General features: G+C 41.8%; 2 protein-coding genes across 6 annotated transcripts; one reads left to right on the plus strand and one right to left on the minus strand.

Moving 5' to 3' along the window:
• Position 1: 1 nt before the first annotated feature.
• On the minus strand, positions 2 to 11,856 carry ccdc66 (coiled-coil domain containing 66). 5 transcript variants are annotated; one of them, XM_070446096.1, is made up of 19 exons: positions 11,590 to 11,856; positions 9,902 to 9,963; positions 9,759 to 9,784; positions 9,251 to 9,630; positions 9,006 to 9,117; positions 8,788 to 8,894; positions 6,977 to 7,107; positions 6,779 to 6,886; positions 6,507 to 6,638; positions 6,118 to 6,341; positions 5,939 to 6,023; positions 5,575 to 5,736; positions 5,162 to 5,327; positions 3,460 to 3,579; positions 3,018 to 3,254; positions 2,569 to 2,932; positions 1,887 to 2,107; positions 1,550 to 1,671; positions 2 to 1,300 (listed from the first exon to the last, which is right to left on the minus strand). In XM_070446096.1, the coding sequence occupies exons 2-19, from the start codon at positions 9,902 to 9,904 to the stop codon at positions 1,226 to 1,228; spliced, it is 2,775 nt and encodes a 924-aa protein (XP_070302197.1). In that variant the 5' UTR covers positions 9,905 to 9,963; positions 11,590 to 11,856; the 3' UTR covers positions 2 to 1,225. The 5 variants fall into 5 exon arrangements, with proteins under 5 accessions (XP_070302197.1, XP_070302190.1, XP_023853426.1 ...); XM_070446089.1 differs by having other exon boundaries at positions 9,251 to 9,647; positions 11,590 to 11,855; XM_023997658.3 differs by lacking the exon at positions 11,590 to 11,856 and adding an exon at positions 10,209 to 10,593.
• A 294-nt stretch (positions 11,857 to 12,150) lies between these two features.
• LOC111978991 (pinin) lies at positions 12,151 to 19,474 on the plus strand. The gene is made up of 4 exons (XM_070443133.1): positions 12,151 to 13,623; positions 14,006 to 14,395; positions 14,577 to 14,638; positions 19,145 to 19,474. The coding sequence occupies exons 2-4, from the start codon at positions 14,260 to 14,262 to the stop codon at positions 19,472 to 19,474; spliced, it is 528 nt and encodes a 175-aa protein (XP_070299234.1). The 5' UTR covers positions 12,151 to 13,623; positions 14,006 to 14,259.
• Positions 19,475 to 19,490: the final 16 nt, after the last annotated feature.

A 19,490-nucleotide genomic window follows, 5' to 3' on the forward strand; every position in this document is an offset into this window, starting at 1 on the left:
ATTGTATATTTAAAAAAACTTTTATTCACACAGTACATTTTAAATAACAATTGATACACATGGTCATTAGATGAAAGTCCCTTCAAAAGCTTGTAAATAAACTAGTAACAGAGCCTCACAGTGGAAGTGTCAGAATACCCATAAAACCTWTTTCAAACAAGAAAGTGGTTCCAATCGTTTTTTCCACTGTTCCTTTTTCCCCATAGGAGATTTCAGAAACACTTCAAATAAGGGCTGTGTTTTGTGTAGGTTTAGTCTGCCATGACGTTTAACTGTAAATCTCTCTTGGACAAGGGGACTTAAAAAAAAAAAGAAGCTAGTTAGCATCAAGGTAGACAAATCGCTCTGACTTGGAACATATTACCAGTTACAGTGTCTTATACATTTACCATCATCATCATTTTATATCATGTGATTCTATTGTGATATAAAAATTATTTAATATATTCCCAAGCTCCTGCTCACACTTTTTTGCTAACCGGTATTGTCAATTCAAGRCAGTTCACAGAATTGTCCAAATGTAGCCAATTTATTCATTACTACTTTTAGCTAACAGTTAACCAAAGATTCTTACTTGGGCAGTCTGGTCCAGATCATCATGGCTCTTATGGCAGCTAATTAGCATTTCATTTTGGGGGGTAAATACAGGAGAATATATTGATAAAGTCCTTGTCTGAGAGCTTTACATGGTTATCAAAACGTCACGCCAGGGTAMGACTACACGAAACACAGCCCTTTTGAACTGTTTCTAAAATCCCGTATGGACCCATTTCCCTGTTTGACCGCTAGGCTYTATGGGTATTATGACTCATACTGTCATACTCTATTCTATGGCTGCAAAAGCACCACTACATATCAAGTGATCACAAATACCAACACTACAATCATAGCCACTCACACACAGGCCATTACATTCTATATAATACCTACAATACTCTTCAAACCCATGTGGTCAGTAAAGTGACAACATTTGCTTCAAAYTTAAATACTCTTCACAAACTAAGATGTCGGTTCAATAATAAATGGTAAAGTGCTGTAAGTAGGTTCCAGTTCARAATGGCCTAGTGCACACTGCGGTGATACAGCACATTCAACACAATGATACAATGGATATCCCAGTTTGTCTGCACAACAATGCTATCACAAACCTTTGTCAATTGTACAAYCTGAGTGTTTACTAGGTCTATGTGCCTTTAGACGTGAGGCTGTGGGTCACGCGTTGAGGTCAGTGGTGGTCCTCAGTAACAATCATTAAAGGGTTCAGTCCTGTCTCCAGCTCTTTCTGCTTCTGCAACAAACCCTGGAATCAAACACAGTGCTTGTGAGCAGGAATGAAAGAAGTGAAACTAAAGTTCTTTCCTCCGCCTACTTTCAGATTCTCTACTCATCTCCCTGAAGTGTACACTCATTTAGTCCCCCTCGTGGCTTTAAAAAGGAATGGACTGGCTTTTTACTTTTAGAGTGAACGGGAGCGCACTGAGGAGAAGGGTAGAGAATGTGACTGAAGATGTGACTGTGTGTAATAGACACATAGGTGTAATACAGATACCTGCCGTAGCTTTGAGAGGCTCTTCAGTATGGCCTGCTGTCTCTCTGTGTTCCTAAGCAGCTCTGGGTGGAGCAGAGGGTCCTTCTGGTGGGGAGGGCTAATGGGCCTGCACTGGACACCATCTGTCAGAATATGAAACTAGCGCTATACACAAAATACATCTGACAATACCCAGAATACATCTGACAATACCCAGAATACATCTGAGATGATCCCTATGCACAATAACTCTGTATATTATTGTACATTTGCCTTTGGCTCCACAATAACGTGATAAAGTTACGGTGTTGAGAGCAGAGGCGCAGCATGGTTCAGAAAAGTGAAAATGACCTCTGACCTGTGTGTGTCTGTGGATTTGTGGAGGGTCTGGAGATGGGGGCACGGGGATCCATGTGGTACACCTCGTCGGTCCTCAGATAGGGGATGTACTCAGAGGGGGGAGGGGAGCGGTCTGTGTCCTGGAGCGAACCATGGGCCTGTGTAGGGAGGCGGGAGCCACGGGACTGGTTCTGAAGGCGGTGTTTGATAGCAGGAACTGGAGGGGATCTGGGGGGCACTCTGGAGGCGCAAGACATCATGCTGTTACATCTGACAGTGTGGTAGCCCCGTTTAACCAGATGGAATGTGGTAACCACGTTTAACCAGACGGAATGTGGTAACCACGTTTAACCAGACGGAATGCGGTAACCCCGTTTAACCAGACGGAATGTGGTAACCACGTTTAACCAGACGGAATGTGGTAACCACGTTTAACCAGACGGAATGTGGTAGCCTCGTTTAACCAGACGGAATGTGGTAGCCTCGTTTAACCAGACGGAATGTGGTAGCCTCGTTTAACCAGACGGAATGTGGTAACCCCGTTTAACCAGACGGAATGTGGTAGCCCCGTTTAACCAGACGGAATGTGGTAGCCCCGTTTAACCAGACGGAATGTTGAAAATGATTTCACCTCCAACACGGTGTTCAGTCTGATTTAATCAGGCTACAGATGTAACACTACTGCCTTTACTTCTACTCACCTTCCAGTGTGAACAGCCATGGCGTGTGTCACACCTGTGATGCCATTTTTTATCCTGCCCTGTGCAGTGCTAGCAGGGTAGTTTGCGTGTGGTGGAGAGGGGTCAGCAGGCCTGAGGTCAGGTTCGGGGTCAGGGGGGTGAGGGGTTCTGGTGTTCCTCTCCATCATGGTCATGAGATCCATCTGCCTGCGCAGGCGGCTCTCCTGCCTGGTGTGTTGTAGCCCTGCAGGGTAGCGCTCTGATGCTGGGACATAGGGTTTACTGGGTCTCTGAGTGTTCCACTCTGGCCTACGACCTCCTCCCCTGTGTCTCTGGTCCTGGCCTTGGTCTGTCCGGGCAAAGGCCTCATACAGGTCTCCTGCACCTGAGATGAGATTGTACTTTATTAATCCCCAGGAGGAAATTMGTTTCTCACTTATAAACATAGTAAAAAAAACAATACACAGCACCTTCTCCTACTCCTCCTCCCAGGTCGTTCAGCCAAATGTTCTCCTTCCCCGCCCTGGGGCCAGGAGGGTTCCTCTGGGCCAGCTGTGCCTCCTTCCTGGCCTCCCACCTGTACCTCTTGGCGTTGGGAGGAGGAGGTCTGTACTCTACAGGGATGTCTGGGGTCTGCACCGCCTGGCTTCGATTACCTAGAGCCTCCACTGTGTACGTGCAGCCCGGCCTGACTGCTGGGTTCACCTCTATGCAGACACAGAGAGAACACCACACAGGGAGGCATTTTAGAATGCCTATTTACAACAGGGATTTGGTGAGTAGTAGATACATGCCTGTATAGTACACGGTACATGACCCTAATTCAGATAAACACTCAAAATAAAACGTCTTTATTCAGTTAGCCACACCCAAACTGTAACATGCTAGGAGGAGTAGTGTAATGTATGTTACCGGTCTTCACTGCCATGTCCTTCCTAAGGGRGGTGGTGCTGCAAGTCTCTTCTCTCAGGGTGTCCATCTCCCTTCCTGTCCCTGTCTGGTAGTGGTATGGTCCTGAGCTGGTGTTAAAGACTAAAGACAGAACAATCAAAACCTGCTTTGCTTTCATCAAATACCAAGAWTAAAACCCCAGGGTTACCCGTGCCCTGCTACTCCTGTACTGAACACCATGTTCAATGGAGAATCTATTGAAAAAGTTTAGTCCAGGACTAGTTATAGTCCTGTCCAGGAAACCAGAAAGCTTTGTCAAATATAAAACACTGTTACTGTATAAAGCACATGTGGTCAACTCCCCTGGAGAGCTATGCCACTGGGTGGGCAGGCTTTTGATCCAGCACTGCACAAAACACACCAGGGTCAGTTTAACAAGTTCCTGTTGAGCAGTTGATTTGTAGAATCTGGAACAAATCTCAACACCCCGTAGCTCTTTTGGATGCAATATGCTAGAACATTATAACATACATTAGCCTACAACCAAAACGTCTAATAAAATGATTCCCTCATTSAGTGAATTAGGTATCAAATGGCTATACTTTRAAGCAAGGTAGCTAAGCGTGAGGGTTCTAGACTGACTTTTTCCCAGTGCCAAGTAAGACATGAAAGAAGTTAACCATTTCATCTAACATGTTCAGAGAAAGTTGGATATTTTGACGTGCAACATTTCAAAATAGGATCCAGAATAGTCASATATGTTTTTCTCTTTAGAGATCAATTTAACTGCATGTTTTTGGTGCATATTGTCCTAGGCCAGGGTTTTCCAAACCCGTTCCTGGAGAGCTACCCTCCTGTAGGTTTTCACTCCAACCCCAGTTGTAACGAACCTCATTCAGCTTATCAGCCAGCTAATTATTAGAATCAGGTGTGCTAGATTAGGGTTGGAGCAAAAACCTACAGGACTGTCTATCGCCAGAAACAGGTTGGAGAGCCCTGGGCTAAGCCTATAGCTACATCATTTAACACATAAGGAAGTGGGAACACAAAACATTTGCTAGATTGCTAACTAAAGATATTGTTTCTAGATAGCCATACAATTGACCTTACAGTAAATGTAAAGTCCTACAAAAACGTCCCATTGATAGGCCTATACCAGGTGATGTAGGCCTATTCACCTTAAATGGCTTGTTCTACACCGTTCTGCTGGCACATCATCTCAATTACACACGGTTTGTAAAAGGTGTAATTAACTCTATATTGACACTTGAGAAATGATTTAGATTATAGCTGAGACTATCTTATTTTTTAACAACATTAAGGGTAGTTGTTTTTCCTGCAATTCAATTCTCCAAACGTTGCTCAACTGTCAGTATACTTGCGCTTATCAGAATGCATCTCTCTCTTCACTCCGTGTGTAAAGGGGGGATAGGGAGCCAGCAGCGAAACAGGGGCAGATACTTTCATTGCAGGAAGCAGGTTAATGCATAATACTGTTGACCAAATAATGGTTTTAGAACCAAAATATATATATTTTTTGCCGCGTGGTAACAATTAAGCAGCGGCACAATATAACGGAAACACTGTAGTCATCTACGCTGCATTTTTTAAGACCTTTGAAAACTGAATGGAAAGACATTTTAATACTTATTAAGGCCTTTGAATCAGATAAATGAGTTTCAGAATTTTTAAGGCCCTGCGGACACCCTGTAAGTGTAATCACCCCGTGAGGAGCCAGGTTCCCCCTCCAGAGAGTGTTGCAGCTTGGAGACGTCGTGTCCCTTCCTGGCCAGCTCTCTGATCCTCTGCTGGTGCTTGTCCTTCAGGGCCTCCTCCTGGGCCCGCTGAACACTCAGGTAAAGCTCCTCCTGCTTACGACTGTGCTGCTCCTGCAAGGACCACCACAAGTGTTACAAARACCCCAACAAACAGTCTGTTGTCAGTTAATGTAATGCATGCTTGGCATGACAAACACAACAGGAGTAGGCTAAAACTTATAATACAATTCTAAATTCGAAAACAAATGGAAAGAACTTAATTTGTGATTTCTAGTCATCTCTTTCATTAAAGCTGATATACTGGCAGAGATCCCCAATGAGCTCTAAGTTCAGAAGCGTAACATCCGTGTGCTCTGACCTCTGTATGTCTCTTTCTCTGAGTGTCGAGCTGGTACTGTTTCTGTAGCAGCTCTCTCTCCTGCGCCACCCTCCTCTCCTCCTCCTGCTCCACAGCTAGGCGAACGGCCTCCTCCGCCTCACGCTGCCTCCTCCTCTCCTCCACCTGAGCCTCGATGGCACGCTGGAACAGGATGGGACAACCAATCCACAATACTGTCAATCATCTTAGAGTCTCAATGGCCAAGAGAATTTGAATTTTATTAGGATCCTCATTAGCTGACGCCATGACATCAAATAATATTCCTGGGGTCCATCATAGAACATTGCGTAAGATTAAACATTAGATTAAAGGACTTGGTCTTCTACCGTTATCCCACTCATACCTGATGCTCCAGCTGTTTCACTCTCTTCCTCTCTCTCTCCTCGATCTGGGCTGGGTCCAGTAGGGCCGTCATGGTACGGAGATGTCTGAACAAAGTAATATACATCATAGAATATAATTAATAATTGTTCCCGATCAGATCAGATGGTTAGGGGAAAACTCTTGTACTGGATGGCTTACGTTGCCTTCTGTGGGAAGCCTCCAGTGATGTCGACGCTGGCTCTCCCAAGACTGTCCCCTCCGTAGGTGCTGGCTCCGTCCCAGGCCACAGACAAGGCTCCAAAATGGGTCCTCTGGTGACTGGGGGGCTCTGACTCGCCCCTCTGTGCAGCCACGGGGGCCTGGAGAGGGACTCTCATCTGGGGGGAGTCAAAGTGCATGGCCCAGCGCTCATGGTCCTCAGCCTGGGAGAGAGGGAKGGGGTGGATTAGTGGAAACACACTATTGAGCAATGCTTTCAATTCAAGTCCTGGGAACCTACAGGGGTAAACATTTTAATTCTAACCTGGCACTAACAAACCCGATTCTAACAAACCCGATTCAACTAAACAATTAAAACAGCCTGTTACTTGGCTGAGATACTGTTTCTCCTGCCGGTGTCGCAGCTTGTCCTCCTCCCTCTGCCGGTCCAGATCCTGCAGCCACCTCCTATGATGCTCCTTCTTCTGAGCGCTGAAGGCATGTTCTACTGGGGTGGCCTCCTGGACATCACAACCACAAAAACATCAGCTTTACAACAGCACTCTGTTGTAACCTTCAGTTGAGATGGCCTGTGGCTATTCCCTGTAACTCTAATAGTAAATGTGTGTTTTGTACATTATGGTAGTGAATGGTACTCCACCCCCACTACGAATGCAGATCTGATGGCAGAAGGGAGGTCTCTGTGACTGCTGTAGCTCTGAGTAGAGCACAGTGYGTCTGTGTCCTCCCGACCGGGTTCTCCTAGCATCTGGCCAGAGACCACAGAAGCTTGTCAACAAACATATTTTCTTAGACATTGACAGTGAAAACTATTTGCAGAAACATATCCATTGCCTACCCTGGTGTGTATGTGACCATCTCCAGGAGCAGGTTTGGATGTGATGGTCACCCTTCCCCTTGGGCCATAGTCTGCCGTGACATCTGGTCTGCTCAGGTCTTTCTGCTGTTTCTTCAGAGCCATCTGTTCATCTTAACCAGACAGAGAGCAAGCCAATCAAATCACTTCATTAATGTCTGATAAGCTGTAGCACACCACAATACCCAGACACCACCAATCAATCAATTAAATTGATGCTCCAGAGGTCTTGTATAATGTAAGCCAGTAGTTTAAAAGTAATGCTCAGGAGCCAAAACGGGTCCCAGAAAATGGTGCACTACYTCATCCATTTTGTATAATATGTAAAATAATGTGTAATTTGTATGATATGTTACGAATTGTTTTTTTTTAAAGGCTGTACTGAAAGTGAAACCAGCCCCTTGCTGTATGGTGTGCTGTGGTACTGTACAATACTAGATCACGATACTTAGGTGCCAACATGATAAGTATTGGGTTTCTTWCGATTCTATACTGAACAAAAATATAAAGGCAACATGAAACAACTTCAAAGATTTTACTGAGTTACACTTCATAGAAGGAAATCAGTCAATTTAAATAAATTCATTAGGCCCTAATCTATGACTGGGCAGGGGCGCAGTCATGGGTGGGCATAGGCCCACTCATGTGGGAGCCAGGTCCACCCAATCTGTATGAATTTTTCCCCACAAAAGGGCTTTTTACAGTAATAAATATTCCTCAGCACCCCCTCCACCCCCCTCCGACGATCCCGCAGGTGAAGAAGCCGGATGTGGAGGTTCAGCGCTGGAGTGATACCACATGGTCTGCGGTTGTGGGGCCAGTTGGATGCCACATTCTCTAAAACAATGTTGTAGGCGGCTTTTGGTAGAGAAATGAACAGTCAATTCTCTGGCAACAGCCCTGGGGGATATTCCTGTAGTCAACATGACAATTGCACACCCCCTCAAAACTTAAACATCTGTGGCATTGTGTTCTGTGACAAAACTGCACATTTTAGTGGCCTTTTATTGTCCCCAGCACAAAGTGCATTGTGTAATGATCATGCCGTTTGATCAGCTTCTTGATATGCCACAACTGTCCAGGTGGATGGATTATCTTGGCGAAGGAGAAATGCTCACTAAAAAGGATGTTAACAAATTTGTGCACAAAATTGAAGAGAAATAAGGTTTTTGTGCGTATGGACATTTTCTGGGATCTTTTATTTCAGCTCATGAAAAAAATGGAACCAACACATGATGCATTTGTATTTTTGTTCAGTGTATATGTATTGCGATTCGATGTTCCAAACATATTGCTCACCATATGTCTGCTGCAGACGGACAAAAGAGCCATGAGAATTTTTTTTTTTWAATTGAACCTTTATTTAACTAGGCAAGTCAGTTAAGACCAAATTCTTATTTACAATGACGGCCTACCCCTGCCAAACCCGGACGACGCTGGGCCAATTGTGCGCCGTCCTATGGGACTCCCAATCACGGCCGGATGTGATACAGCCTGGATTCGAACCAGGGACTGTAGTGATGCCTCTTGCACTGAGATGCAGTGCCTTAGATGGCTGTGCCACTCGGAAGCCCGAGTTATGGAAATAAAAGTGCTGAAAACAAATTGGTTCCATTTTTAAAAAGATGGAGAACAAGCTATGAAGAAAAAATAMTTAGTGCATGTATTTTTTGGTGCAGGTACAGCCAACTAGCTCAAAAATAATATTGCGATTGTCAAAACGATACACTATATTGTCAAAAATAATATCCTGATATGTAACTGGATCAATTTCACCCATCACTAGTTGGTACCTAGTTCTTTCCTCCATTGTGTCCTCTTGGCCTCCAGTGCTTCTTTGTCCATCTCGCTTTCTCCCAGAGAACTGAACAGGCCAGACGGTTGACCACAAATCACCCACCTGTCCAGTAGAAAAGAAAGTATGTTAAATATATAACATAATTGCGATTTTACATTTTAGAGGTGTCTGTCAAGTGGTCAAATAGGCTACAATGTGCTCCTAGTAGATTACCTTTCATCCTCCCTTTTTCCCTGTGAGTTTCCATTCCCACTAACATGTGCAGCACTTCCTTCTCTCCCCGTTCCATTCAACAGGCAATCCTCTTTAGAGTTCCCTTCATTTCCTTGGGAATATGCAGACACTGTTAGCTACATGCATCATAGATGGTAGTGGTACATCTTCAATTTCATCATCAAGTTCATTTAACAGAGCCAATTGCACTTGAATTGGGATTATTGTAAACATCTCACTCTAACCTGTTTGAGGCTGGCTGTGTACATCCTGATCCTGTGAGAGAATGGTTGAGTTGTTGATTGTGCTGAGGATCTGTTGGAGCTGCTCATTGGTCAAACACACCAAGCTGTCCTTCACAGTGGACTTTGGAGGTCTATCAGTGGCTATCTGCCCATGTCCTTTAGCTGAAGACACTTTGGCCAAGACTTTGGTATTGTGGTCAGTGCTGCCCTTGGCCTTCGGTTTTGTATGATTGGATGCAACCATTGGAGTGTCATTCTTGACTGGCACAGTGTGGRTAATAGGGACTGCCTTCCTCCTCTCTGCACGTTTCCTCTGTACTCTCAGAGGCTCCTCGGATACTGGTTCAGGAAACTTCTTTGAGTTGAGAGCATTTTGTGGTCTGGTTCGAGAGAGTATCTAACATTAAATCATAAAAAGKAAAGTAAAACGACAAGGAAAGTTAGTTCATGCATTTATGACCGTAGGTGCAAAAAGTAAAGGTTGTTAGATAGCAGATAACTCTCTTACCTTATTTGGATTCTTCGTATCGACACCTACAATCATGGCAAAACATAAATGACAACTCAAATTAAAATCGGCTTTGATTCCTTTGAAGCACATGGTACTGTATAATGATATCTTAAAGTTTAACTGAACGGTATGATACCTACCATGATGATTGGTTAGAATTAGCCTGGGCTTTCCATTTTCAAGTTCGAACATCAGACCATCCCTGTTCACCAAAACAAAAGGTAATAGCTATAGATCTAACGTTAGGTAGCTAGCTTGCTACATAAGGCAGATATAGATCTAACATTAGTGTTATGCTAGCCAAATTATCTTTCCAAACTTTGATGGCTGGTTTACAGCTTCAACTAACTATCTAGCTAACGTCACCAACTGCAAAGCTCGCTAGTTAACGTTAGCTAAGCTAGCTAACTTTAAACACGACTGGTGAAAGGAACAATCATGACTCACCCCAGATTCATTTTAGCTGACAGTTGTCATTGAACTGGCTGAACGATATACATAAATCTTGGTTAGCAAAGTTATTTGGTGAGAAACATTGCTAGGTAATAATTGTCCAGTTTCCCCAAACTGCTAGCTCAACRTTGATCTCTTGATATGTTTATTGTGTCAGAGATCCTTTTCTAATAGCTCTGATTGTGTATGTTGGTTGCTGTCAACGACCAATGAGAACATAAATGATTGGCTTATCACTCACAGGTTTGTATTGATCAGCGAATCAGAATACGTCTTGCTAAATAGGTTAACTTTACGTTTCCGACATTACGGTGGTAAACCCCTGTGCTTAAACTCGGGTTTTGGCTAGATGGTATACGGGACAAGCGAGGAAGAGGCGAAGCGAGAGGATTTACCCCGCCCAAAATATGTCCGAATGAGATTTTWAAAAATTGCATGGTCTATGAGATAGTGTCTTATTACGTTAGGCTTATTTGATCGAATTGACGTTTCATAATATTTAGGCTGTTACAAACGCATTGAGAAAACTGAGAAAAACGACTTAGTTGTGTATGTTGTTTTTATTTTTGCACTGTCCCTACGTACACCAAATATGTTATATATAAAGWTGCTCACTCACATGACTCCACACACTGCACTGACACTCCAACACACACATAACATGCAAACATCTTCATATTGACTCTACACACACGCAAACACACTCGTATACAATCATAATTTACGCAGCTGCTACGCTGTTTATCATATATCCTGATGCCTTGTCACCTTATAGGTAAACATATGCCGTTCTGCCCCTGAACAAGGCAGTTCCCCGGTAGACCGTCATTGTAAATAAGAATTTGTTCTTAACTGACTTGCCTAGTTACATTTTTTTWWATATATATACAAAAATACATACCTACTTCTATCACTCCAGTTGTAAATRTGGAATTGGAGCTGACCCTGTAATAGCTTCTTACTTTCTTGTGTTCTTATTTCTATTCATCATGTTTTTGTTCTAACTTGTGTTATTTTTAGTGCTACATGGATATTGATTACTGCATTATTGGGTTTGGAGCTTGCAAGAAAGGCATTTCACTGTGCTTGTGCACGTGACATAACACGTTCACGTGCATATCTGGTGTCCGGCAAAATTAAGGCAGTTCTACAATTTTAAAAACATTACAATTACATTCATAACAGATGTCACAACACACCAAGTGTGTGCTCTCAGGCCCCTACTCCACTACCACATATCTACAACACAACATACATTTGTATGTGTGTATAGTGTGTATGTTATCATGTTTGTGTTGCTTCACAGTCCCTGCTGTTCCATAAGGTGTATTTTTATCTGTTTTTTAAATCTGATTCTACTGCTTGTATTAGTTACCTGATGTGGAATAGAGTTCCATGTAGTCATGGCTCTATGTAGTACTGTGCACCTCCCATAGACTGTTCTTGTCTTGGGGATTGTGAACCTCTGGTGGCATGTCTTATGGGGTATGCATTGGTGTCTGGGCTGTGTGCTAGTCGTTTAAACATAAGTTAATATTAGAAAAGGGGCGGCAGCGTAGCCTAGTGGTTAGAGTGTTGGACTAGTAACCGAAAGGTTGCAAGATCAAATCCCCGAGCTGACAAGGTACAAATCTGTTGCCCCTGAACAAGCAATGGATATACACGCAGGCAATATCAGGCGGGACTATTTTATCTTTATTTATCTTTAACAGTGGGTTAACTGCTCCTATCAATGAAAATAAGAATTTGTTCTTAACTGACTTGCCTAGTTAAATAATATAACATTACGTGTAAATAAAGATAAAATAGTCCCTCCTGATATTGCCTGCATTGAGGACGTGCATATCCACTTCCCTTGCGGTCACTCGGCTATCTTGCGATACTCCCAACATAAAACACATCACTTCGACAGTTATGGCTAGCAGGGATTCAGTTTTTGTCAGAATTAACTTTTCCTAGCAGGTTTAGGAGAATGTATGCAGCAGGTTAGGAGAATAAATGTGTCAAATGTAAAAACCCACTTTGGATACAGCTACGACTGGAAGTGACTTTTCGTAGCAGGTTAGGGAAGCATTTTCGCTAACTTTAACCTAATTCTCATAGCATGCTAAGTTACTTACGTTACCTGCTGTGTACATGCTCATAACCTACTAGGTTAAAGTCACTTCCGGAAGTGTCATGTTTTTTTTTTTTTTTTTTTTTAAAGGAATCTCGATGGTGTACACACATAAAGCTACAGACATAAGCTACTTTTTCGTAGCAGGTTAGGAGAACTTCCGTATCATGTTTGGATAATTCGCGTAGCCGGTTGGGATAATTAGGTTAGCGAAAATSCTCTTCTAACCTGCTTCAAAATGTCCCTTCCGGTCGTAGCGATAGACAAAAGTGGGTAATGTCTAGAAGGGATCCAGCTTTTGTCAAATTTACGTCAAAYTTATTTTTTGTTGTTGTTGCATTTTACCTAATCTTAACCTGCCACAAGTATTATCATAACCTGCTGCGTATGTTCTCCTAGGTGAATGAACGTAGCAGGTTAGGGAAAGGGTTAGCTAAAATTCTATCATAACCTGCTACAAAAAGTAACTTCCGTCCGTAGCTGCATTCTATCTAGTCACAACTGTGAACTCCGCTTTCGTTGCTGTACGATGGTGAAACGAGCACACCTGAGTAACGTGTACATTTTTGTTTCCCAATCACACGAATGAGGAGGAGACTAATTCGGATGACACATGAACATGTAACAACAAACGAAAAAAACAACCTTTTGGACCATGCTASCAAAGATACTGTTCTGTGACGCTAATACATGCTAATACTAGCTAGCATGATGAGACCAAAGAGAACCTGTTGTGTCGGTGTATGTCGTGCTTGCGGGGAAAACATTTCCAATAGAATATACGTGCACAGTCTCTTCAGTCAGTTCGACGGTCAATGTTTGAAACCATTTGACTACACCACAGCATTGGAGGACCTCACTGGACCAATTTCTCAGGACGATGCTTTACCACAGATCATTTGCGAAACGTGTCGTAAACTTCTCAAAAGRTACTACAAAAGCTTTTGCGATGTGGAGAAAATTGGCAGTATATTTCGAGAAAGTGCTCAGAAGCAGAGGGAGAGTCACTCTCTCGCATGGCGAACTCGGGACCCCCAACAGGGTGAGATTAGTATCACCCCCTTTCCCCAAGAGAGAAYGACAGACGCGTGTAAAGTTACCCCGCGAGATTTGACCGTAACGTTAGTAGTTGTGCCAAAGAGCGAGAACACGGACGAAGACGCCACACCAGATCCCAACAACGATAACATCAAACCTGAGCCTGCAGAAATCTCAGTATACCTGGAAGATGATATGGAGCCGGATCGACAGTCTGGCGATGATGATGATGATGCTTCTTCGAAGCTAAGCCAGGTAAACACGTGTTGTCACCTTTAATACCTGCTGTATGTTCGGAGAGAAGTCGGGGGCAGTGTTAAAGGTTCTAAACATCTTTAAGTTTCTAGGTAGGTGTTTAAGGTCGCTAGTGTACCTTCGTTTCTGAAGTCCTGCACCCCTCCAATGGCACCACAGTAGTGCCATGATCCTATTTCTGACAGCAATGTGGTGATCATGTATAACCTATAAAGTTTAACTTTATTCAACCGTCAAATCGTTCAKTCTTCTCACCTCCTTCCATTGAAAATAACAGAATTTTGATAGTTTGGTTGAAAGTATCAGGTGAAAATGCTTGCTGGGCCATTTAAAAGTTACATTTTTATTGATTGGTATTGACATTTCCCTCTTCTAATTTTAGGTGAGTGTGCCAACTAAATACATCCTTACTGGACCCATGGAGAAACTTGTGGATAACATTTTGAATGGACAATTCTTCAGCGCAGCAAAGGCAATCATGGATATTCCTGATTTGGCTTCCCTTGTCACTAAAGAGGTTTTGAATCAAGTCGTCAAAGAATGCAAAGAGCTCACTAGCGTTCCATTCAACTCCATACTTAGACAGACCAGTTCATCCTCTCTGGAAGCCTTCAGRTGGGACACTGTTTTTACTGAATGGAAGACAACCGCACCCACGTTCCTTGGGTTTCTGGAGTCCGCAAGCACAYCTACATGGGTTTCTGCCATGACCAAAGAACGTACACAGAGAAAGAACTTCGCCATAGGCATGGCTGGAGCCACTCTTCTCAAGGTACGTTGCGGCAGGATGAGTGCACCCATGTATCGGAACTCGCTTATCATGCACCAGGCTCAGAAGAAAAAGTGCTTCAATAGGTTTGCCAGACTTGGTGTCTGTGTTACTAAGCAAAGCATGCTTCATCTGTTGAGAAGAGTCAGGGCATCTGAAGAAGTAACCAGGACTCCCTCTGCAGGTGAAGACCACAACTACGACTCAGTAGCGCCAAGAAGATCCACAGAAAATACTGACAGACAGGTGTGTAGTATTTGTTTCTATCATGGTTGGAGTCAATTTCATGTAAATTTCAGTCAATTCAGGAACTAGGCCTAGACTGAAATTCCAATTGTCTTCAGTGCTTTTCTTGGTTGAACAATTGGAATTGCAATTTGATTTACTTTCTGAAKGGACAAGGAGTTGCCCCCAACCTCGGTTGTGATTATACAGTGTCTCCAGAAAGTGTTCACACCTTGACTTTTTCCACCTTTTGTTGCTACAAAGTGGGATTAAAATRTATTTAAATGTCATTTTTGTCAATGATCTACACAAAATACTCAGATGTCAAAGTGGAAGAAAACTTCTAACATTTGTAAAACATTTAGTGAAAAATAAAACAATTTCTTGATTAGAGAAGGATCCAACCCCTGAGTCAATACATGTTAGAATCACCTTTTCACACCTGGAAAGTGCAACATTTGCCCATTTTATTATTTTCAAAATTCTTCAAGCTCTGTCAAATGGGTTGTTGATCATTGCTGACCAACCATTTTCAGGACTTGCCATAGATTTTCAAGCAGATTTAARTCAAAACTGTAACTCTGCCACTCAGGAAGATTTACTGTCTTAGTAAGCAACTCCAGTGTAAATTTGGCCTTACGTTTTCAGTTACTGTCCTGCTGAAAGGTGAATTAATCTCCCAGTGTCTGATGGAAAGTAGACTAAACCAGGTTTTCCTCTAGGATTTTGCCTGTGCTTAGCTCCATTATGTGTTTTTTATCCTGAAAAACTCATAACATGATGCAGCCACCACTATACTTGAAAATATGGAGTGGTACTCTGTAATGTGATGTATTGGTTTTGTCCTAAACATAACACTTTGTACTAGAGATGTACATTTTGCTGCCGACTAACCCGACCCTCATTAACCGGTCAACAAACGGTAAAATAAATTCCATACAGTGACATGACCAACAGAAAATACTATGCATGCATACGAGGAACGAAGAGCTTAATGAAAACATAACCATAGCAAGCCTATAGCTTATTATTGAACATGCMACTGCTGTAACGAAGCAACTATTAAAACTTAATTTTCAAACATTTTTGCCAAAAATACAATTTTGCGGGGAAACAGTTCACCTGATGTGAGCCGTTCCATATGCGACAGAGATGAAATTATGAAAATCTTGAATTTAGAAAGAGGGGGAATCTAATAGCAACAACTAGAATGGGTTACTAATATGACTAGGATTGTGCCTTTTGGCTTCTGGACAACAAAAGAAAGTTGATATGAAAACCAATAGACTGTAGAAAAATTGTTTAATGATATGAGGAAGTTTTTTTTAAATAATGGTTGGATTTCTGCTTGGCTACTTTGAAGCAAGGTAAGACATGGCTCATTATTTGAAGTAAAGTAAATTGTTCAGGTTTCAAACAATTATACTGCCTCACGTTCTAAAGTGGTGAGTGACGCGCTGATAGCCTGCCTACCTTTGACTATAGCCTATGCACTCGAATTGCGAATGGGAGGTGCGCTTGAATTACGATTTGAGGTTGAGAAGTAAAAATTGGTASCTCTTTTTAATCGTGGCCATCAAAACAGTGTTTTTACCACGCGATTGCGTTTAGAATTATTTGTTGCGCAATGACTGGGTTTATAAAAGATAGTTTCACTCCAAAACCAGCTTTTTGAGGAGGTGCTCTCTCGCTGTCTAACAGGTGATAGGCTATTCCGCTCATCAAACTAGGCTCTGTATGCTGTGCGCGTTTGATAAATCAGATAAATGATGACTAACATACACACGAGTCAATTTAACTCTACAGCATTATGCTAATGATGATGATGATTTATCACTCCAGTGTTAATCTGCTAAATTGTAATTATTCGATTTATTGCCTACCTCATGCCTTTTGCACACATTGTATATAGATTCTCTTTTTTTTCTACCATGTTATTGACTTGTTTATTGTTTACTCCATGTGTAACTCTGTGTTGTCTGTTCACACTGCTATGCTTTATCTTGGCCAGGTCGCAGTTGCAAATGAGAACTTGTTCTCAACTAGCCTACCTGGTTAAATAAAGGTGAAATAAAATAAAAATAAAATAATTAACCTATAGACTGATAAGCATGACCGGTCAAATATATTTTTGACGGTTAACCATTTAACTTTTTKTCTTGAATAGGGATGTTCATTGATTTAACTTTTTTTGCAGTATTACTTTAGTGCCTTGTTGCAAACAGGATRCATGTTTGAAATAATATATTTTTATACTGTACAKGCTTCCTTCTTTTCACTCTGTCAATTAGGTTTAGGGCTATCCCCAACAAAAAGCATTGGGTCGACCGAAAGTTGTCTGTTCTTTAAAAAAAAAGTGTATTCTTCTATATACATAGACACGCCATAGATGTTTTAATCAAATCAACTATATGCGTTGAACTTGTCTGATGCTTTAAGCTCAATGTTTGATTAAATAAGACACAAATKACTCTGGTAATGACTCGCACTTTGGTCGTCAATTCTTACCATGCCCATTATTAAAATMGGATTTCCYGCATATAGAAATGACAGTTTTTGTTTTCAACATTCATCACAGGTAACTTAAACTCTATTTTTATTCAAACAGTTGAGAGTATTTGTCTCCKAAGCAGACTCTTCAGTATTGTCACTTCAGAGCTGTGTGTGTATTTATGTATTATATTAAGTTAAAAYAAGTGTTCATTGTTCATTCAGTATTGTTGCAGTTGTCATTATTACAAAAATGTTTGTGTGTATGATATATATATAAAATATAATTTTTTWAAATAAATCGTCCGATTTAATCGGTATCGTCTTTTTTTGTCCTCCAATAATCGGTATCGGCGTTGAAAAATCATAATCGGTCGACCTCGACAGTGAAATAATCTGTCTGTAAACAATTGTTGGAAAAATGACTTGTATCATGCACAAAGTAGATGTCCTAACCGACTTGCCAAAACTATAGTTTGTTAACAAGAAATTTGTGGAGTGGTTGAAAAACTAGTTTTAATGACTCCAACCTAAGTGTATGTAAACTTTCGACTTCAACTGTGTGTGTGTATTTGTTTATTTTTTACATTTTTTATCTATTTCACCTTTTATTTAACCAGGTAGGCAAGTTGAGAACAAGTTCTCATTTACAATTGCAACCTGGCCAAGATAAAGCAAAGCAGTTCGACACATACAACAACACAGAGTTACTTACACATGGAGTAAAACAAACATACAGTCAATAATACAGTAGAAAAATAAGTCTATATACAATGTGAGCAAGTGAGGTGAGATAAGGGAGGTAAAGGCAATAAAAAGGCCATGGTTGCGAAGTAAATACAATATAGCAAGTAAAACACTTGAATGGTTGATTTGCAGTGGAAGAATGTGCAAAGTAGAGATAGAAATAATGGGGTGCAAAGGAGCAAAATAAATAAATACAGTTGGGAAAGAGGTAGTTGTTTGGGCTAAATTATAGATGGGCTATGTACAGGTGCAGTAATCTGTGACCTGCTCTGACAGCTGGTGCTTAAAGCTAGTGAGGGAGATAAGTGTTTCCAGTTTCAGAGATTTTTGTGTGTATATATATATATATAATTTGCTGCTTCTTGACCAACAGTGTATTGACCAGTTGAATAATTGGGTTCAGCCCTAATTAGGTTAGTATTGTGGAGTAACTGCAATGTTGTTGATCCATCTTTTTATTTTTATCCTGTCACAGCCATTAAACTCTAACTGTTTTAAAGTAACCATTGGCTTCATGCTAAAATCCTTGAGCGGTTTCYTTTCTCTCCGGCAACTTGAGTTAAGGAAGGACACCTGTATCTTTAATGACTGTGTATTGATACACCATGCAAAGGGTAATTAATAACTTTTCTATGCTCAAATGGATTTCTACCCATCTACCAATGGGTGCCCTTTGCCACGATTTGTAAAACCTCTTTGTGGTTGAGTCTGTGTTTGAAATGTACTGCTCGACTGAGGGACCTTTATAGATAATTGTATGTGTGGGGTAGAGGGATGAGGTAGTCATTCAAAAATCATGTTAAACATTATTGCACACAGTGAGTCCATGTAACTTATGTGACTTAAATTGTTACTCCTGCACTTTAGGTTTGCCAAAACAAAGGGGTTGAATACTTATTGACTCAAGACAGTTCAGCTTTTAATTGATTTGTAAAAAATAAAWAWAAAAACAATTCCACTTTGACATTATGGGATATTGTGTGTAGGCCAGTGATGACAAATCTCAATTTAATCAATTTTAAATTCAGGCTGTAACACAACAAAATGTGGAAGAAGTCAAGGTGTGTGAATACTTTCAGAAAGCACAGTAGGTTGCGTCCTGGTTGTGATAAACATGTTATCCCCAATGTGCTCATCCCTTTGTGGGATTGACTCAAGGAAGGGCACATGGTGGTTTTTATTCAGTCATTTCATGGCAGAGCAGAGGGAAGTACTGTCAGAGTTATAGATTTAAAAAATATTGAAATATTATTGAGTAATGATTTTCTTATCCTTGCCTTAATGGAGCAGGAGGACCCAGAGCCCACAGCGACTGAGAAGCAGCAGGAACCAAGGACCAGTCTGGGGGAAGAGCAGCTTCCAGACTCTGGAACGACAGAGTCCACAACACCCACAGTCACATGCACTCCTCTCTTTAGGAGCAAAAACCATGGTCAGGGCCCATCCAAATGCCAGGCCAAGCCCAAACCTCTGCCCAAACCCCAGCCTCAGCCCCAACATCAGGCCCAGCCTCAGCCCCAACATCAGGCCCAGCCTCAGCCCAACATCAGTCCCAGCCTCATCCCCAGCCTCAGGCCCAGCCTCAGCCCCAACATCAAGCCCAGCCCAAACCCCAGCTAACCCAGCATCAGGCCAG

This window comes from Salvelinus sp. IW2-2015, linkage group LG1 (assembly GCF_002910315.2).
Source record: "Salvelinus sp. IW2-2015 linkage group LG1, ASM291031v2, whole genome shotgun sequence".
Classification (NCBI taxonomy): Eukaryota; Metazoa; Chordata; class Actinopteri; order Salmoniformes; family Salmonidae; genus Salvelinus; species Salvelinus sp. IW2-2015.